The sequence below is a fragment of the Monopterus albus genome, unplaced genomic scaffold (genome assembly GCF_001952655.1).
Source record: "Monopterus albus unplaced genomic scaffold, M_albus_1.0 scaffold38.1, whole genome shotgun sequence".
Lineage (NCBI taxonomy): Eukaryota > Metazoa > Chordata > Actinopteri > Synbranchiformes > Synbranchidae > Monopterus > Monopterus albus.
In genome coordinates, this window is record NW_018127918.1 from 1,636,485 (window position 1) to 1,655,345 (window position 18,861).

Consider the following 18,861-nt stretch of genomic DNA (forward strand, 5'->3'; position numbering starts at 1 on the left):
AGAGAGAGAGGGGTGGGTGGGTGGGGGTTCCTCATACTCTAATTGAGTTCAAAAGTTGACTGGGCCGACAAGCCTCTCTCGCTTTTATGTCCACTTGAATCATGGTGACAGTGTGTGTGTGTGTGTGTGTGTGTGTGTTTGTCTCTGTGTGTGTTGCAGCAGACCATACTTCAGCAGCAGCAAAATTTGAGCCAGATCCTCTCTCCCTTCTCCCACTCTCTCTCTCTCTCTCTCTCTCTCTCTCTCTCTCTCACCATCAGCTGTGATTACTTTGGTAAAACAGCGGTGCGTCGCAGAGAACCAATTTTCCTAATGCACAGCCTTCACACACACACACACAGCATGGTTATTGATGAGATAAATGGGGAGGGGGCAAGAAGGGGGCACACACATTGCTGGGAAATGGGCAGAGAGGGAGAAAGAGAGTAGAGGATAGTGGGAGCAAGAGAGAAGGATGAGCTAGACGAGGACAAAGAGGGACAAAGAGGGAGACAGATAAGAAAAAGGAACGTTGAGAATAAGGAAAGAAAGAACAGGAAAAGGAATGATGAATATGACTGTGTCCTGGAAATGGGGCAGGATGTCCATTTAAAGAGCTAAAAAGCAAGGAACATAGAGAGGGGGACAAGGAGAGAGGAAGGATGCAGGAGGGACTATTGAGATCACCTCAGTTCTTATGGACAACGGACTAGTTTGATTCGACGGCCAGTGGATGAAAAAACAAGAAGTGTAAAAGTAAAATGTTCCTTCAGGATAGTTTTACTTTTTGTCAGCTGCTGAAAGGAAGTACGATATAAATAGAGAGAAATACAGATAAGATAGGAGCAATAATGCTGATCTATGAAATACTCCCTAGATAGGAAGCAAAGTCAGCAATATCATTCCTCGTGCTTTAGTGAACTGGTGACAGGAATAAGGTAATGGATGCGAATGAGTACATTCTCCACAAAGTCTATCATCTCTAAAGCATCAAAAGGACAAACGAAGACTGGATGTCTGGGGTTCTTCATATAGAGGAATGCAGCCTAAATGACTCAAAATCCTTTGTGGCAAAGGCTGATGTTTAAACTAAGTTCTCCTAAGAGGAACCAACTCATCCTATATGAAGATAACTGGAACATTTTGAAGGTTGTGTTGCTTGCTACACAACACTTCCCATGTATGCTGCCATCGTTTTCTCATAGGTTTTGAGCTGTTTGTCTTCCGAAACCAGTGGGACATTTGTGTTTTCAGTGGCTCTGGAGAGATGGCTCTTTTGAAGAGGAGGAGCCTGGAAATACTACATTCTGGCTTTGCCAAGGCAATTAACTGACCGTTGAAAGTATCTGTGCATCCATGGCCAATGGAGGTTTATGAGGAGTGCCAGGTAAACTATTTTGAGAATAGCCCAGGAATGGTAATCTGTTTGCTCCTGTATTCAAAGATCTCTATAAGGCTTGGTACCCATCAGATACCTGTGCCTCGGTAGACCAAACTGAAGCTTGCATACCCACCAGAATTTTATATGCAAGGTTAAATATTCACAAGAAAGCTCTTTTTAAATTCTGGTACTCCTCTTTTGGTTTCTATATCCTCCGGACCTCTGACTTTAACGTTAAATTATCAACCAGGAATTCCTCTTGAGGGAAAATCTTCACCTGAAGCCTTTTGATAAACATCAGTGACACCTCTTTTTCAAGTTGCATTTTCTGTATGACATTATATGTTTAAAGTTCAGTATCGATGGGAACCTTTTTTTTGAGTTTGAATATCCATCAGAACCCCTTTTTAAGGGCCTTTACTCTACAGTCCACAAGGAACCTCTCTATAAAGTCAATTCTCCAGCTGGAATTTCTTATTATAGCACATCTCTTAAATTGTTTCAGGATGTACCTCTAAGGATCTCTCTGGAAAATTATTAACCCAAATCCATGCCATATAAAATCCAGGAACCTGTATTTAAGGATCTATATCCATCAAGAACATCTCTTTTTAAAAGTTTTTTAAAGATTTGATGAGTGATGAAAAAATTTGTTAGCAAAAAACTTTGTTGTGTGTAGTTTGCACTAAGCATTTACAGCAAAGCAACTCGGAGCAGGAGCACTGCAGCATGGGACTCAGCTGCTTCAAGTCCTGGAAAAATGACAGTACAGGCTACAAAGGTGAGACACACATGCATACCATCAATGTATTATTTGTTCATCCCTGTGTCTGTGTGAGTTGCCCTTGAGTGGCATCTCTTAAATGCTGACTCAGGGCCTTTGGGGTCCTATCTGAGGTGACAGTGTGTGTGTGTGTGTGTGTGTGTGTGTGTGTGTGTGTGTGTGTTCTTCATGCATATGTGTGTATTTTTGTGTGACTTTGAGGAGGAAAGACTGGAGAACAGTGGTACACAGGAAACAAGAGAGGAAATTGTGTTCACAAGTCTGTGTTAAATTTTAAGATGGCAACTTGGTTTAAGGTTTGGGTTAGATTAAGGTTAGGGTAAGGTTTAATGTTGGGCAAGTTGTGGTTATGGTCAAGGTTACGGTACATCTCCAGGATATGAATACAAGTCAATGACAGATGGCAGATTTTCATTAACACTGAGACAGCCCCCCTAAAACATTCATATTTGTGTAAATGCAGGTAACAGAGACGTGTTGGCCAGCCCGGGCTCATATTTCTTCCTGTCTAACAGTGCCGGTCAGGGTGATGAGTGGCTGAAGAGCCTCAACAAGGGAGTCTGGATCCCTTTTACAGGTCCACACAATACAAACACACACTGATCCATCAATGTGTATTTGGATGCTTTCCCTAAACGTGTTTTCCAGTGGCGCTTTTCTCTGAATTTGTACAACTCATGGAATATAATATTGTTCTGTGCCTAGTGGATGTTTAAACACAAGTCAGTAATTACTGTATAATTACTGTATTTCTTACTTTTTGGATCTTGTGTTTTATATTTACAAAAAATCAATCAAAAAACTGATCATTACCATATTCTGATTTTTGTGATCCTGGATATATTATAGAGACAGCAGTAGAGGTGCATGTTGTCTGACACATGCACTTTTTTTCAGTGTCATAGGTTTTCAATGACCTGATTGTTTCTGACTGGATGAAGTGAACGCTGGTCTCAGAGAAGAATCTCATTAAAATTATTCCCTTTTTTAGGGGTTTTTGGTCAGCGTCTGGAGGAGACAGTGCTGTATGAGCGACGTTATGGGATGCGTTTGGTTCCACTGGTGGTGGAGCAGTGTGTCACCTTCATCCGGGACCATGGCCTGCATGAGGTGGGCTTGTTCCGCCAGCCGGGACAGGCCAGTCTGGTCAGAGAGCTACAGGAAGCTTTCGATGCAGGGGAGAGACCATCGATTGACAGGTATAATCTGTCTGCTTTTTTGCATGTAGGCCTACTATTTTTTGATCACTTGTTTCTCAAAGCATTTGATTAAAAAAAACAAAAACAAAAAAAAAACATTAATTCGTTGTGTGTTTTCCCAGCAGTAGCACAGATGTCCACACTGTGGCATCACTGCTGAAGCTTTACCTCAGACAGCTGCCGGAGCCTCTGGTTCCTTACAGCTACTACCAAGACTTCCTGCTCTGTGCACAGAAGCTGAAGAGTGACCGTACATTGGTACCTGCAGCTCTGCTGTCAAACAGTTCATTAGTTTAAGGGCAACTTGACACCTCCCAAAAGTCTAGGCAGACCTCCAACTTCTCACCTTGCTGCAGTGATGTACAAGTGTACTCCAGTATCCTCTTTACTTCTCACTTTGTATTTTTGCTTTCTTTCTTCTTTCTTTCTGGTTTCCTCACTCCCGTCCTCTTACTCTTCCTCCCTTCACCATCCCTCAGGGTTTAGGGGAGTTGAGGAATCTTCTTAGTGGGTTGCCATTTGCCAACTTCAACCTACTCAACTTTATTTGCCAGTAAGACCCGAACTACCTTGTTATTTAGACTGTAGCTAAGTTTGCATTCACATGTTGCATTGTGAGAAAACCTTTAGAAAACATGGATGTAAATGTTAAAATCAAAGAGTGTTACAAAAGATGGAGCAGAGTTTTGGTGTATATTATACAGAACTATACAATAGTGGTTGAAGTGCATCATAACTCATAAATAACTTTCAGTTAAAGTGAAGGAAATGAGGCTTTTAAACCTTGACAGGAAGAACTTTATATAGAGAATTGTGAACACTTGAGAGAAATGATCAAAAAGTATTAATGAGCCTGTGTTTTGTGTGTGTACAGATTTCTAAATGAGGTCCAGAGTTACTCTTATAGTAACAAGATGAATGACCAGAATTTGGCCACTGTGTTTGGGCCAAACATCCTCCGAGCCAAAGCTGAAGACCCACAAAGCATTATGGGAGGTAGGCAAACAAACTGACCCACGACACAGCATGTATATGAATGACAAATTATTCTTTTTGTTTCAACATTATGGTCTGTTAAAAACATTGACATAGCATCTGTGATAATGTGTGCAGACCAGGAGACATTTAGGAACATGGATGTTGGATATCATCTTCTACAAATAAAAACTTATACTATAAGTTAAGTATTTAAATATTTATATCCTGTCATTACAAAGATATTTTATGGAGCAGGAGGGCTCTGTAACAATACAAGTGCTTACTAATGAGCTTTAAGGTGTCATAAGTGAAATTTGAAAGCACAGCTCAATTGAAACATTAAAGAATTAAAATACCATAATAACATTTTTCTAGTTTATGACAATAAGTATTGAAAGGGTTCTTTGAATAATATTCTATTTATGCCCTAGGTGCAGCTTTGGTCCATGTGCTGATGTTGGAGTTGATCAGAGAGCATGAATCTCTGTTTGCCAAAATCCCACCACCCATGTCCACCCGTCTACCTGGAGGTTCACATGCATCACCAAATGCTCTGAGGCAGCCTCATCTTCACTCGTTGCCCTACCTTCGCCAGATGTCTCTGCCTCTCATTGCAGACAGCTCCAGAGATCCTGGACAGCCCAACAGAGATACACAGAACCCCAGGTACGACAGACTTTTTTTCCAGCAAAGCCTCACCAACAACACTCATGACAACATAGAAACAGAAAATGACATCATTCACAGAAACAGAGAGAGAGAGAGAGAGAGAGAGATAAGATCACCATTCACAGAGGGGAGACAAAGGCGCCCTAATAAGACAGAAAGGTGAGGGCACCATTAACACAAATGAAGTGAAATGAGAGGTGATTCCTCATTTCATTCACTCTATCTTTCCTCTTTCATTCAGTCCTGAGCGTACATCTCCCATCTCTTCCTTGTCCAGGTGTTGTTTGGGCCTTATAGTAGACTCAGATGACATTACACCTGAGACAAATCACCACTACTGTGTTTGTCCTAAACTTGCCTAACCAACCCTATATCACATACTGTTTATGATGTGGTTAGATGTGGTCCTTGTTTGATGTAAAACAAAACAAAACAAAACAAAAAAACAATCTGAGTGGATTGTAACCACATTGTAAGGGATTACCTTGTTTTGTGTAGGTGTATCCATTCAACTGCAGCCAAATCAGACTTGTCCTCTGGCCAAAAGAGGCTTCTTGGCCATCGCTACACCTCCTCCCACCCAGAGAACTGCTTCTATCCCCTTCCCTCCTCCAGTCAGCCCCTTCAACACCACTCTGACAGACACAACATAGATTATCACCAGCACCAAGGACCATCTTCTGTAAATGTTCAGGCCTCTACAACCAGCCTCCAACAACAAGAAACACTGCCAGATAACTCCAAGCCAAGATGGATGCTTGTTGGCTTGGCGAAGGTCTGGCCAGGCCCAAAAGAGGCTGGTACTGGGTTCAGGAGTTCCAGTGCTGCAGAAAAAGAAGGTACAGTCAGTGGAGGCAGCAGTGAGGCTCAGGAGGACAGCACCCCTTCTGCCTATGACAACCTAGAGAGAGTGTCTTTATGTAAGAGGATGGACGACGGCACCTATGGACATTCTGAGACCAATGACCTAGTAGGCCATATTGGAAATTGTGAAGAAGAGGCAGAGCTAGATGAGGCGAGACAGACAAGGGACTCCTCCTCTTCATGGTCCTCCTGTGAGGTTCTACCATTGGACGAGAGTGATTCTGTGGGGATTGTTAGTCCTGACGTGTCACCTGAGAGACTGAGAAAGTTATCTTCACGTTTGCTTGCAGAAGAGGAACACATTGATGATGATCCTGAAGACAAAAACTACGGTGATAATGATGAAGATGACAACAATAATGATGGTGATGATGATGTTCACCACTCTAACTCCCTGGCCTCCTGTTCTGTACCCAGTGACAGTCCTCTCAGTACGGGCAGCTCAGATGTGTTCCTCCCCCCTTGTCCTCCAGACACTCAGGGTCCTGAGCCTCAGTCACAGTCCAGCGATGCTCACTCACTCCTGGCTGAACTACAACAGCAGATGGCCAGGCAGAAAGCTGAGTACCAGGCCAGGATACAGAGGTGAGACAGCAACACAAGAAAGAACATTGCATCCTCTCTTCCTCAACAGTACTCCCACACTGTAAACACATCACTCATTCACACAAACCTTTACTTGAGCTTGGTAATCATTTCTAGTGAAGATCATGTTTTCTTTTAATGACGTCAAAGTTATCATTATGCAGGTGTACCTGCAGATTCAGTGTATGGCAAGAGCATATGGACACCTCTTTCTTGTATCAACATGACAACGCCTCTATTCACAAAGTCAAGTGCAATTTACCCATTTTGGTAGGGATGAACTTGACTGGCCTGCAGACCCCTGACCTTAACCCCATCCAACCAGAACTAGTGACTGATCTCACAAATGCTCTTGGAAGCAAATATCTGTAGCCAGGTTTCAAACTTTGCTTGAAAGTGTTCCCAGAGGAGTGGAGGCTGGTATGACAGCCCACAGTTTTGGGACGAGATACTTAAAAAGTTTCCACTTAGTTGCACTGTGGAGACAAGTGAAGGTACATTTCAAACTGTAGGTGGAAACACTAAATCCTACATCAGTACAACCCAACTTATATGATAAATGAATAGTTAGTGTTTGCCTAGAGCCTGTGTATGTACTACGGGGTATGTGTTTGCTGCAGGTTGGAGCGCTGTAATGACTTCCTTGAGCGGCAGGTTGCAGTACTGCGGGTCAACCTGGAACAGCAGAAGCGCAGCCAAAGTGTTGCCGAAATCAAGATTCGCAACATGAAACGTGCCAAAGCTGATGCCGACCACCGAAACACCACGCTGCAAAGGGAGATGGAGCTGTTCTTCCAGATGTATGGAGAGATCAGACGAAGAGGAGGAGACAAAGGAGGAAGAAGAGGGAGTCTCTGAAAATGGATAGAAAGGGAGAGAGAGCATAACTGTTTAAAGTGTATAGATATGTCACAGGGGCATTAGACAGGGAGGTTTGTGGAACAGAGCTTGATGAAAGGGATTGATAAATAAACAGTGTGAAAGAGGGAGTGTAAGATGATCTTAACATGAGATCCAACTCCTCTGATCTGAACATTAAGGCAACATATCCTAAAGGAAAATAGTTTGGGCAAGAAAAGAAAAATAGCAGGCAATCTAAAGAAATAAGTTGAGTCATTTTAACCGGTTAGCCTCAGACCGAGCTGGTTAAGTTCACCACTTCCAGAAGAAGACTAGAAAGTCAGAGGTAACATATTATTCAAAATATACCCAGGCCTTTTCTGAGAAACTAAATTCCATTCCGAGCTGGTAATTAGTATTGTAAAGCAAACCCGGTGCAGAATTTCAAGATATCAGAACTTATGCATTGATTAGGCTACACATTTTTGTCACAGACTGCTGTTGTGTGGTCACAGCGGTTGACAACCTACAAAACCTACCTACACAACTGTTATCAGGTAAGATACATTGATTACAATATTATTGCAGTTGACGAGACCTGCAACTGGAGTTCAAATGCCAGGATTCCAGCGCAGAGTCAGTCTATTGGTGTTTTGTGGCCACATAACAAAGGGAACACTAGCTCTGGTCTATACCCTCTTTATGTTACTGTATATTGTTTTAAGATGTTTGCCGCCCCCCCTCCTACAGTGTTAATGTGCACTGCTCAGGCTATCTCAGACTTGTTCCCCAGGACACTCTCAGCAACAAGTGCATTTTGTTTCTGGCAGCTTTTGATGTTTAGGGTCACAGCAACTGGGGCAGTTCATAGTCTGGTCAAGGTGGGTCTCAAGAGCAACTGGGACTATGGGAATAAGTGTGGATTCCCTTATGAGAAAATGGTTTTCAGTTTGCTATCAGTCTGGGACAGGTAAATCATGGCCAAGTGTGTGTAGTCTGCATCAAGTTTGACAGAGGTAAAGGCTTTGATTTTCTACCATCTTAATACAATAACAATCCTTCAAGTTAGAATCCAATGTGGGAATTTCAGATTCAAAAATTAAATTTACAATACAAAAAGTGTTGATAAAGTTAAGGGGCCTGAACATTCTGGATCCACGGTACATTACTTGAGAGAATATTTATAAAAAATAAAGGTATCCTGTTGTGCTTTGTCAAACACAGGGGAATCTGTTACTAAAAAACAAATTTTCCTTCTAGAAATAAAACACTGACTCTTGTTTTTATGATGAGAATGTAACATTTATGTTCAAAGTCTAAACTGTTCTAGCAGAGAAAAACTGTACAGAGACTGTCAAGGGTTACATCTCAATCTCCAACTAGAAAAGAATAGTGGAACAGAAATAGTAATTCAGTCAGTCTGAAGTACAGTTGCACTGATGAGATCGACACCTGATGCTCAAACCAAGGAGATATTCAAAGGGAACATGGTCACACTTCAACACAAAGCACTTGTGAACACAAAGCTTTAAACATGACAAAATAAACAGATTAGAAACAGTCATATTTACAGTGGTTTTTTTTTCCTGTACCCGAATTTAGAAGAGTTCACTCAGGATGAAAAGGACCATATCAGCTAACACCACAGCAGAGTTACACATGGCAAATTAAATGGACTTGAAATTTTTACTCCATAAAACAGAAACTCTATCACTCCCGGCTTACACATGGGATCTATTACAAGCAAATAGACCATCTAATATTTAAAGTGCAAAATTAGCTACATTTCATTTAACAGGTGAACTGTAGCACTCCATTACGCTTTGCTAAGCTTTCTTACAAAAACCTTGTATAAAAAAAACAAAACATTTATTAACAGTAAACTAGCAGTGTAGAAATATCTGACACCTCTATAGTTAGACAACCCACGGACAAGGAATGAATTATAAGGAACGTGAGGCTGGAGAATGTTTCTGTGCACTGTGACCACTGAAAATTAACCTCTGCCAACGTCTCTGTCAAAGCCAAAGCTCTGTTTCTGAGTGAGACAGCTGTTACGCACTGAAACCCATCACATGAATCCTTCATAGTGGCTGGGCACTTCTTTCTAATAATCCCAAAGAAACAAGTTCTGATGAACACCAGCCAATTTAAAAACAAACAAACAAACAAAAAAAAAAATCTGGTACTAAACAAGTACGTGGAATGTTTCAGTGAGCATTTCAATAATTTCCTGAGAACTGTTTGTTTCAGATTAGTTTTGTTCTGTTGATTTGACTCACACCAAACTACATTTAAACTGGTTAGACCTATTCTTCCCATCCTGCATAGTGACTTGCATATTGAAGTCAACAAATGAAATCCAGATGTAAAGAATATCAACAATAAAGAGGCTGTTTTCTCTTATTAGGGTACATAATGGAGGACATGAGAGTTTGGATCAGGTTGGATAATCAGGTTAGTTTGCAGTTGGAAAAAGTGCATTTATAGAGAATTATTGTAAAGGAGAATCAGCTAGACCAAAAAAATAAAAATAAATAAAATGTCAGTAGCTCTGCATGTCATCTAGACTCAGGGGATGATTTATGCTGAATTTGCTGTTCCAGCCAACGTTAATCCCAACATGCTGCTGCTAGATAGAACAGTTAAAAGCGTGGAAAGAGAAGAGAATGGTCAATGTGATTTTACAGCCAAGCAAGGCAGGAAATGCCAACAAGCAGAGCAGATGGGATGTTTTCTAATTTCAAGACAGTGCACATGGTGCAGCTGCTGCTAAACGTCCCATTAAATGGTTTTGAGGTGGTGTGGACCGCAAAATGGATGCTGATAATAGCTGCTCACCTCCTCCTGACTTGCTAAGAGGACAAACTAATGTCACTGCTGCTAGCAATCATTAGCTTAAAGTATGATTACAGTCTCACATCTTAGTTTTCTGGCTTTGCCTATCAAAGTACTTTGGGATCTAGCAACATGCCAAAACTGGAGCAGCAAGGTCCAGTAGCTTTGCCACATTAGCTACTACTTCATTTGGAGACATAATTGAAAGTGAAAACATCTGAAATATCAGTAACAATCCTTCACTGCACAGAAAGACTGTATGCACACATTTACAGAAAATACAGCATGCCACAGCAAATGGAGGAAATCTGAAAGCTATGAGATGCATCTGACACTCCATTTGGGTGATAATACTACTGCTCGCCTTTGTTTTCTTTTCAAAATAAGTTACTCCAACCTCTGTGTTTTTTTACAACAACAACAACAACATATTGTGTAATAGCATGCACAGAGATACAAGCTAACAACATGTAGAGGTCTTCAATTTATGGGACCTTTGGCATCTGAGTGCCGCACACCTTTGACAGGTGTCGTGTGTCCTCTTAGAAGCCAGAGGGCGTCAAGATGTTCATGTCTCTGGGTTTGAGCTTGTGTGGTCGTGCTCCCTCTCGTCGGGGCTCAACTGTGGGAATCTCCATTTTGGGAGGAGCCACCTTCTCAGCACCAGGGTTGTCAGCCAGCCGTGTGGCCTGGGACCTCATTACCTCCATGGGAGTCGGCTTCTGAGCACCGCGGTACGCCTGCAGAGCGAAGCCTGCTGGGAAAAGAGAAATGGAAATAACTTCTCATATTTCGGCAAAGAAATTGTGTAAGACTAAAAGGACTAAATAAGAAAATTAGCATACAAGGTGTTTATTCATATCCGATTCCTAGCTTCATCTGTTTTTATCTACACCTTGAATGAGTTATTTACTGTCTGTTACTGTAGTTTGAAAACTACTTCAGTAAATTTCTATGATGTCTCAAGGACAGACAGGTCTCATGTCAATGGTTTAATGTTTTGACATTTAACATTAAGTGTGTACAGTGACACAGTGGTCAGTAAGGCCACTTGAAGCTATTTTACCATCGTGTTTATGACCATAGAGGAGAAACACGGTGGATGTTGAGTGAAACCTTGAGCGTGTGGTTGCTGTGTGTTCCGTCCAGTGTTTGGTGATTACAAAAAACAGAAACTGCAACGACACATTTAGATATAACTAGGTAATACCGCAGCAAAATTACAGTCAGGAACATTCAAAAATTGATCTACAAATAAATTTAAAACTATGACATTTCTTAAAGACCATTTTGAACATATTTTAAGATTATGTCAATATTCACAGCACTGTGGTAATTCTGTATCTGAACATGGCCAACCCAATAAAAGCCAGTGAATTTGGACATGCACTGTGAAAAATCCTTTAAAGTGCCTTACATGAGAGGGATATGCACTGACAACTTTCTCTTTAGGTTGAGCGCAGCAGCGTCTCATATACAGTATTGTTCAAATTAAAAATGTTTTAATGTTAATCCCCAAACCTAAAGCTCTCTTTTTAAGTTTCTGTGCTGTAGGGTGAGGCAAATCATATACAACCGTCTTCAAGTCAAGCACAAACTGAGGGATGCTGGTCTATCACTTTACTCAAGAAGCCCCTCTTAGAATAATATTAATACCATTTTATTTATGCATTTTTAGGAGATTAAAGAGTTTAACAAACCACTTTTTCAGTGATGTTGTAAATGATATCAAGCAGCTGATGTGGTCTCTACAAACCCTTTTATTTTAGCTGAGAGATGAGCATAACAACCCATGAAGTTAAACATTGCTGTTCATTGTAAACTCAGTCATTCCTTCACTGCTCACAACTAAACTCCACACAAACATCTATCACTTCTCTTAACGTACGTACCTAAAGTCATCATGGGAAAAAGATTTTGATAGTTTCCAAAGCGACTGAATCATCCCACATGTGAAAATCCAGAGGTTTCTCAGCAGCCGTTAATGATCTAAATCCGGTTGGACTTTTATATCAGTGGGATGTAGAAACACCCTACAGTGATAAGTGAACAGACGTAACAGACCGTCAGCTCTAAAAGCTGGACAGTGTTTACCGCCAATCTGAAGGCCGTTCATTTACCTATTAACCCAAATCCTGGACGTAACTGGTTCAACTGTTTATATAGGACAAGAAAAAGACAGTCAACGTTCCCTGAGTCTCTGGTCATGCTTACATAACCAAGAGGGACTCTTCATTCACAGTAGGGATGGGCAATGATTTTTTTTATAGTAAAAAAATTAATATATTCATGTGACTGTGTTTTGTCTTTAAGAACAAAGAGCCATTGTTTTCCCTTGCTTTTACCAGTGAATGGAAATAACACGATAACAAGGTCAGTATATCATTTTACTACAGCGCCAAATACAAACAGCAGAAACTACAGCCATCAAGAAAAACAGCCAGGGCAGGGCAGAACAGGATAAACTGTATGATGATACTGCATGTGAGCTGCACAGTCGTATAAACAAAATCCTAACACTTCCATGTGGCTCTTTAGGCAGGAGCAAGGAGGACCTTTCTGTGGCTTTGTTTACAGTTGACAAACCAACATTCAGCCACTGTTTTTCCAGATCTGGAGCCTCACAGAGTGTCAGTGCTGTTTACCTGCAGTTGTAGGGTCTGATTCCAGGTCAGAGGTCGACTTCTGGACAAGGGGGCGAGGCCCAAACACGCTCCAGCGTTCAACTGCACCCCCTACTCCTCCTGCTGCCATGTCTCCTCCTCCCATATCCACGCTGCTGTTGGACAAGCTATTGCTGACTTCTGAACCTGCACTACTGAACCAGCCCCTACACAAACACACAAACATTATGTAACCTTGACCAGGCTGTAGTTTTTTTTGTTTTTTTTCCCCCTAGAGTTTATCCCAAGTCTGGATGGACAGACAAATATGATTTAGACCACAGTACACTGAACACAATGTGTGCGTGTTGTGTATACCTGCGTTGTTGTTTTGGGGAGTTGTGTGGGGTGTTGGATGGAGTGGACTGGGTGGAGGAGCTCTGACGTTCTTCTTTAGCCTCCATGCTGTGGACCTGCAGTTTCTATACAGTAATAACAAAACAACAAGGTGAGTTAAGATTTTACACATTGTCTGATACATCAAATGAAAATGAAATGGGACTACGGAGTCAACCATTACTCAGAACATACAATGTCAATCACCACGAAGCCACACCCCTTAAAGAAGCAAGACCTAACAAACATAGGGTAAGGATATAATTCACAACAGGTGTCTCTCTGCTATACTACCACATCCATGACACTGTTATTTCAGCTTTTCTAAACTGTTGTCAAAAGTACAATCCATAAATTTGCCCCGACTGCCACCTAGTGACGGTTCCAAGAAGTAGTTTTGAACCACAAGTAGTCATTTCACACAGTAGCCATGGAGGAGCTCTTGGTAGCCAAAAGTCCAAAACAGTGGCAGCCAGATCAAAGAGGTGGCGTTCATTTGCACAGAGAGAGTGAGACGAGAAGCAAAAACCAAGGTTAAAATCAGTTTGGCTCTTTGAGACGGAGAGCATTAAAAGCAGCTGAAGGACTCACATTTGTTTCAGATGTGACATTCTTCCTTCTGAATGTGTAAGCACCCAAAACGTGTTTGTTTTAGTAACCATAGCGACTTAGCATTGAATTAATGTGATTTCAATTTTGGAATAATTTGAGCTTTGTGTAATGTCCGTGCATTGAGTCTCGTTAGCAGTAACCAGAGAGTTCTGCTGGATTGATCAATTTACTCATTAGCAGCTAACGCTAGCTTCAAAATGAAGGCTGCCGTTTGTCTCAACCAGGCATCCATAGTTTACGATGTTGTTAGACTATGAGCCAAGAGCGATTAGGAGGGCCTTATGGTGTCAGTTTGTTTTGAGACCCTCTAGTGGCTGAACAGAAATTAGGTAGAGTAGCTTTAAATTAAAGTTGAACACATCATTTCTGCCATCATCTCTGACCCTCAGCTGAAAATAACACACATCTCATGTAAATGTTTCTGGAAGCATCTGCAATGAACTTTCCGCTGAGCCAACTGGAACTTTTACTGCAATGTAGCATCATGTGGCAAAGGCAGTAGGCAATCAAATGTTAGCCAGTTAAATATGTGCAAGCTGCAGTCCCGCTAGACACTTTGTAACTTCAATGATTTATTTCTACCGTTTACCTGGTGACTGTTGCAGTCAGTATTTCATCATCTCACCGGTACCTTACCTCATCAATGCAGACTCTGTTGCTTTAGCCATTTTCTGTCCAAATGTCTGCTAATAAATAACCAACTGCATTTTGACCATGCATGCAATATTTGGTGTGTGTGTGTGGAGAAGTCTCTGTCTTACCTGGAAGGATTCAGGCATGCGGTGATGGTGTCTTGTCTCCTCAGCGGTGAGGCCCTTGTGGGGTGTGTAGCTGGTGTCAGTAAGCCCCGCCCTTTGCTCAAACTTGTACATACTGTCATGAGTCTGCTCTGAGAGCAGAGTGAAAAAAATAAAGTGTAATAATCCTTTAAAGTGACAACTGAATTATAAATGAATTCAACTTAAAATAATTTCTTCCAATTATTAACTTATCATCTGCTTTTTTTAAATTTAAGTTTACTTGTTCATTAAATTCTCAGTTTTGGTGTACTTTATAAAATCACTTCTGCTTAATTAAGTATTACTGTCATTATTAGATGTAACATACTGGTGATGAGAGAGTTCACGATGATGGAGGAGGCCTTGGTTTTCACTACACCTGGTGGCCTGGTTGGGTTATTGTCTGGCACTGTAGACTGAGGCACTGCACCACTCTCTTCCTCCTGGTGAGCAAAACAAAACACACCAACACCATCTTCAACACTGCATCACACTCTTCCTGTTGATGACAAAACAGATGTGTGTGTTCTGTGAAAGGGCTGTCTCACCTCAGCCAGGTGTTTGAACTTCCTTTCCGGTATAATGGGTCGTCTCCACAGATTATTGATGCTGATATCGTGGGGAGGTGTGGACATGGGGGCCTCCAAGTTATCGTCGTAGCTTAGGGCTCGGCGGGTCATCCCGATGGGAAGCTTCATCCCTCCAATACCAGAGCCCTCTATGGCTGCAGACAAAATTAGCATCAGCAAAGAAACACAAACCTTCTCTTGTGAACTGTGCACATTAGTATACTGTTATAGTCAGGTGTTTGGAGTATTTCGTTTGTGTGTTTATCCATTTAGATATCATTTTCAGAAACTTGAATAATGTCAGAATCATGTATATAAAGAAATGAATAAACCAGGTTATTTCACACACATTCATGTTTTATGTAAACACCATATAATCATAAATATCATCATCAAAACCAGAAAAAGACCCAGAATCATAATAAAGAACATTTACAGTAGGGAGCAAAACAGCAGGGAAAACATGTATATGAAATGGGTGAACAAACAGAAACCTGAGAGCTGGGACATGGTGCATTGGTTGGTTTACAAACTGTTACAGTATTGTGTTGGTCTGTGAAGTGTCTGCTATGGCTGGAAGCCTTCCTATAACTGTGGGACATATCTTTTTGTTCATGTTCATTTCAAGCCGTAGTTAGGGTAAGACTTTATTGATCCCACAATGAGGAAATTCCACTTCTAGTTACAAATATAAATAGATTTTATTAAACAATGCATGACTTAGTCAGCATGTGACTCATACTATAAATGACTGACTCAAATCACTTCCACTCAGACATGTCCAAGAGACAAAACATTGTATGTAATCCCCTTTTATATGTGTGATGCAACATGTTAGTTGGTATTTGGTGTTAAAAGCTGAATGCTGCTTTATGGCCACAAAAATAAATACATAAAAATAGTGAATGCTTTCATGAAATGATAAGAGCTAAGCAAAAACTATTTTAAATCTAAAAAGTGGAAGAACAGTGAGCAGTCAGTTTAAGTACTCAGTCATCAAGTGGTACACAACATAGCCAGTGGTTTGTGGATACTAATATATTACACCTTGACACCTGAACACGTCCAAAATCAGGAGCATTTATTAATCTGCTGCTGTAACAGAGTTCACACCTTCTTGGAACGCTTTTCACAAAACTTGCTCTCATTCAACAAAGGCCACCACTTAGGTCCAACACTAATGTTGTGTGATACGACCTGGCTCACAGTTTGTTTCTAACTCATCCCAAAGGTGTTGGGTGGGGTGGGGGTCAGGGCTCTGTGCAGGCCCATCAAGCTATTCCACACCAAAGTGGGAACACTGTGTCTTTATAGGCCAGGCTTTGTGCACAGAGGCACTGTCATGTTGAAACAAGAAAGTGCCTTCTCTATTGCCATGTTGTTTGAGCACACGGTAACATTAAGATCCCCCTTCACTGAAACAAAGGGACTTAGCCCAAAATGTGAAAGGCATGCCCACAGCAAAACATCATGATAGAGCCTTCAAGCAATACTCACCTGGTAAGTCACCTGAGCCCGACATGATTTTAGAAAGACTATGAACAAGATGAAACAAGACAGGAACTGGAAAAAAAAGCAAGCAAGGATTGTGCATTATTACATGTACAGTGGTAATAAACACAAAATGATAACATTTGTTACCTTCCTCATCAGCACATTTTTCCATAAAAATCTACAGCAGCAACATAGAAGAGCTACAGATAGACAATAAGATAGAAAAGGTTCCCACCTTCCTGCTGCGTTGCTGGAGTATGGACTAGGTGGAGTGGTGGCAACAGTTACATTGGCCCATCTAAGATACACAGAAGCCACTGGCAATGCATTGTGGGTGAGCAGCAAGGCCAGGGAAGAAACTAAAAGAAGACAGAAGTAACAAGGCCAATGTTACACTGACTTCTTCACTTAACTTCTCACTAATACTTTAATCAAAAAATGTTAAATATTTGGCAAATTCATAAAAAAAAACTGTAGAGTCAAACACATAAGTGCTACATTTCCATTCAATCAGCTGGAAGCAAACATTTTTCCAAACTGCACGAGCTTTTCTTTTTTTTTTAATTCATTAGCCTACACAAAATGAAATATTTACCTTATGTTCAGTGACTGTTTAATCACACCATGTTTTGTGTGACTGCACAATTCCATTAAAACTAAATATTCTAGATGTGTTAGGGATCACTTCACACACATTAAATGAAAATTCAACCTATGTTTTTTGGAAACTTGGAAAACTTTAACAGTACCACTAAAATTATTCAAACTAAACTTATGTCCCCTTAAACAATGCTCTGTGGTGTATGCATTTGTAATCTTGGACTAACCGGCAGAGTCAAATATGTCCACAAATGGAAAAAAGCATGCAGTAATGCAGAGAAAGAGATATCAATAACAATATAAATGGACACAACGATATAACCCGTAGACAACTACAGGATTATTCTAGAGGATGATGGCAGACAGGCTGGATTACATAAGGAGCCCATTTTAAAACGTTCATTCTTAGAAAATGAATGCCGCTTGGTGTATTTGACTAAACCCGAATTGAAGAATATCTGATACATATTGTCGAAATGTCTGAAGTCAAGTTTAAATATGTACGCACCTTAACAGAAAATAGTTAAGCCGTTAAAATGATCCCTTTTTAGTAATTCAGTTGCCTCTCCCCGCACAGCATAGCGGAAGCAGCCGGGGACGAAGGACAAGATCACAAAAAATGACATAAAACGACAACAACACTGCATTGTCAGCAACTCTGATATAATATTTTCACTTACCGGGGTAATGGCGGCTTCAGAACCACAACTGAAACATCAGCGATCCTCCAATATTAACCGGAGCGTGTAGAAAACAACTAGTTCGACGGATGGCAGCCATTATTTGGTTAGACAGGATAAATAAAGGCCTCTTCCTCGAGCAGCAAGCCTACATAATGTTGTTCTCGCCAGATATCGCGAGAGTTCTCTCTCCCCCTCTCTGATACACACACTTTTTTAGTACTGTTAAAGTTAAAAAATACTGGGTTATTCACGAGGGGATTCTTTCTCAAAATAGGCCTAAGTGCAACTTCATTTGTAATTATCTTCAATAAAATGTTTACTTGTACGGCCAGTGTCTATCTATCAAAGTGGGGGCTCCATAACGTGCAGAGGAAATGCCTGTGGCAAACGTAAATTGAATACATACAAAGGTGTTTAAATGTCTTTAAAATAAGTTATTTAACTTTATTGTTTTTATCATTTAAACTTCTTACTTTTACAAACGAAATTAGTAGTAGTGTTGTACCCTATACCACTAGTCATCAGTGGCTGTTAGAATTTGAAACTGCAGCTTCTTTATTGGACTATAAGTGCTACACTTTATTGACTATATTTTCTACAGGTAATTTATTGTGAATATAGATTATAGATAATTCTGTTTATCCTACTTCTGGAAAAAAAAAATCAAACAAGGAAAATTCACACACAAGACACGTTGATATTTAGAGTCTGTTAAAGCTCAACTCTCTGCATGTTTTGGTGATGTGGGAGAAACGTGGCCACACGGAGGTAAACTCCCAGGTTCAGGACAGTGAATCAAACCTTCACTTGTTAACTAAGTTATACTTTAGAGCGCCTGTGATAATGACACTGTACCTTGTACCAGATGCGTGTTATTTACCTCGGAGCCCTCCCACAGACTGGTGATTTGCATACAGATTAGCACAGCGCCTCCCTCAGTAGTTTGGTATTCCTTTCTATGAAGGACCGGACTTTCTTCTTCATTCTTTCCAGCCGAGGAGGAAGTTA

General features: G+C 40.8%; 2 protein-coding genes across 5 annotated transcripts; one reads left to right on the forward strand and one right to left on the reverse strand.

Moving 5' to 3' along the window:
• Positions 1–2,008: 2,008 nt before the first annotated feature.
• LOC109959165 (rho GTPase-activating protein 25-like) lies at positions 2,009–9,140 on the forward strand. Of its 2 annotated transcripts, none has more exons than XM_020598327.1 (9): positions 2,009–2,141; positions 2,608–2,721; positions 3,136–3,343; positions 3,466–3,601; positions 3,823–3,896; positions 4,218–4,339; positions 4,753–4,987; positions 5,489–6,439; positions 7,060–9,140. In XM_020598327.1, exons 1-9 carry the CDS (start codon positions 2,090–2,092, stop codon positions 7,295–7,297), a joined length of 2,130 nt encoding a protein of 709 aa, XP_020453983.1. In that variant the 5' UTR covers positions 2,009–2,089; the 3' UTR covers positions 7,298–9,140. The 2 variants fall into 2 exon arrangements, with proteins under 2 accessions (XP_020453983.1, XP_020453984.1); XM_020598328.1 differs by having other exon boundaries at positions 3,469–3,601.
• A 1,391-nt stretch (positions 9,141–10,531) lies between these two features.
• On the reverse strand, positions 10,532–18,820 carry LOC109959167 (putative monooxygenase p33MONOX). 3 transcript variants are annotated; one of them, XM_020598331.1, is made up of 9 exons: positions 18,734–18,820; positions 16,806–16,929; positions 16,574–16,639; positions 15,056–15,231; positions 14,836–14,950; positions 14,490–14,617; positions 13,099–13,202; positions 12,763–12,947; positions 10,532–10,874 (listed from the first exon to the last, which is right to left on the reverse strand). In XM_020598331.1, exons 3-9 carry the CDS (start codon positions 16,596–16,598, stop codon positions 10,660–10,662), a joined length of 948 nt encoding a protein of 315 aa, XP_020453987.1. In that variant the 5' UTR covers positions 16,599–16,639; positions 16,806–16,929; positions 18,734–18,820; the 3' UTR covers positions 10,532–10,659. The 3 variants fall into 3 exon arrangements, with proteins under 3 accessions (XP_020453987.1, XP_020453988.1, XP_020453986.1); XM_020598332.1 differs by lacking the exon at positions 18,734–18,820 and adding an exon at positions 17,851–18,007 and having other exon boundaries at positions 10,532–10,871; XM_020598330.1 differs by lacking the exon at positions 18,734–18,820 and adding an exon at positions 17,851–18,006.
• Between the last annotated feature and the right edge of the window lie 41 nt (positions 18,821–18,861).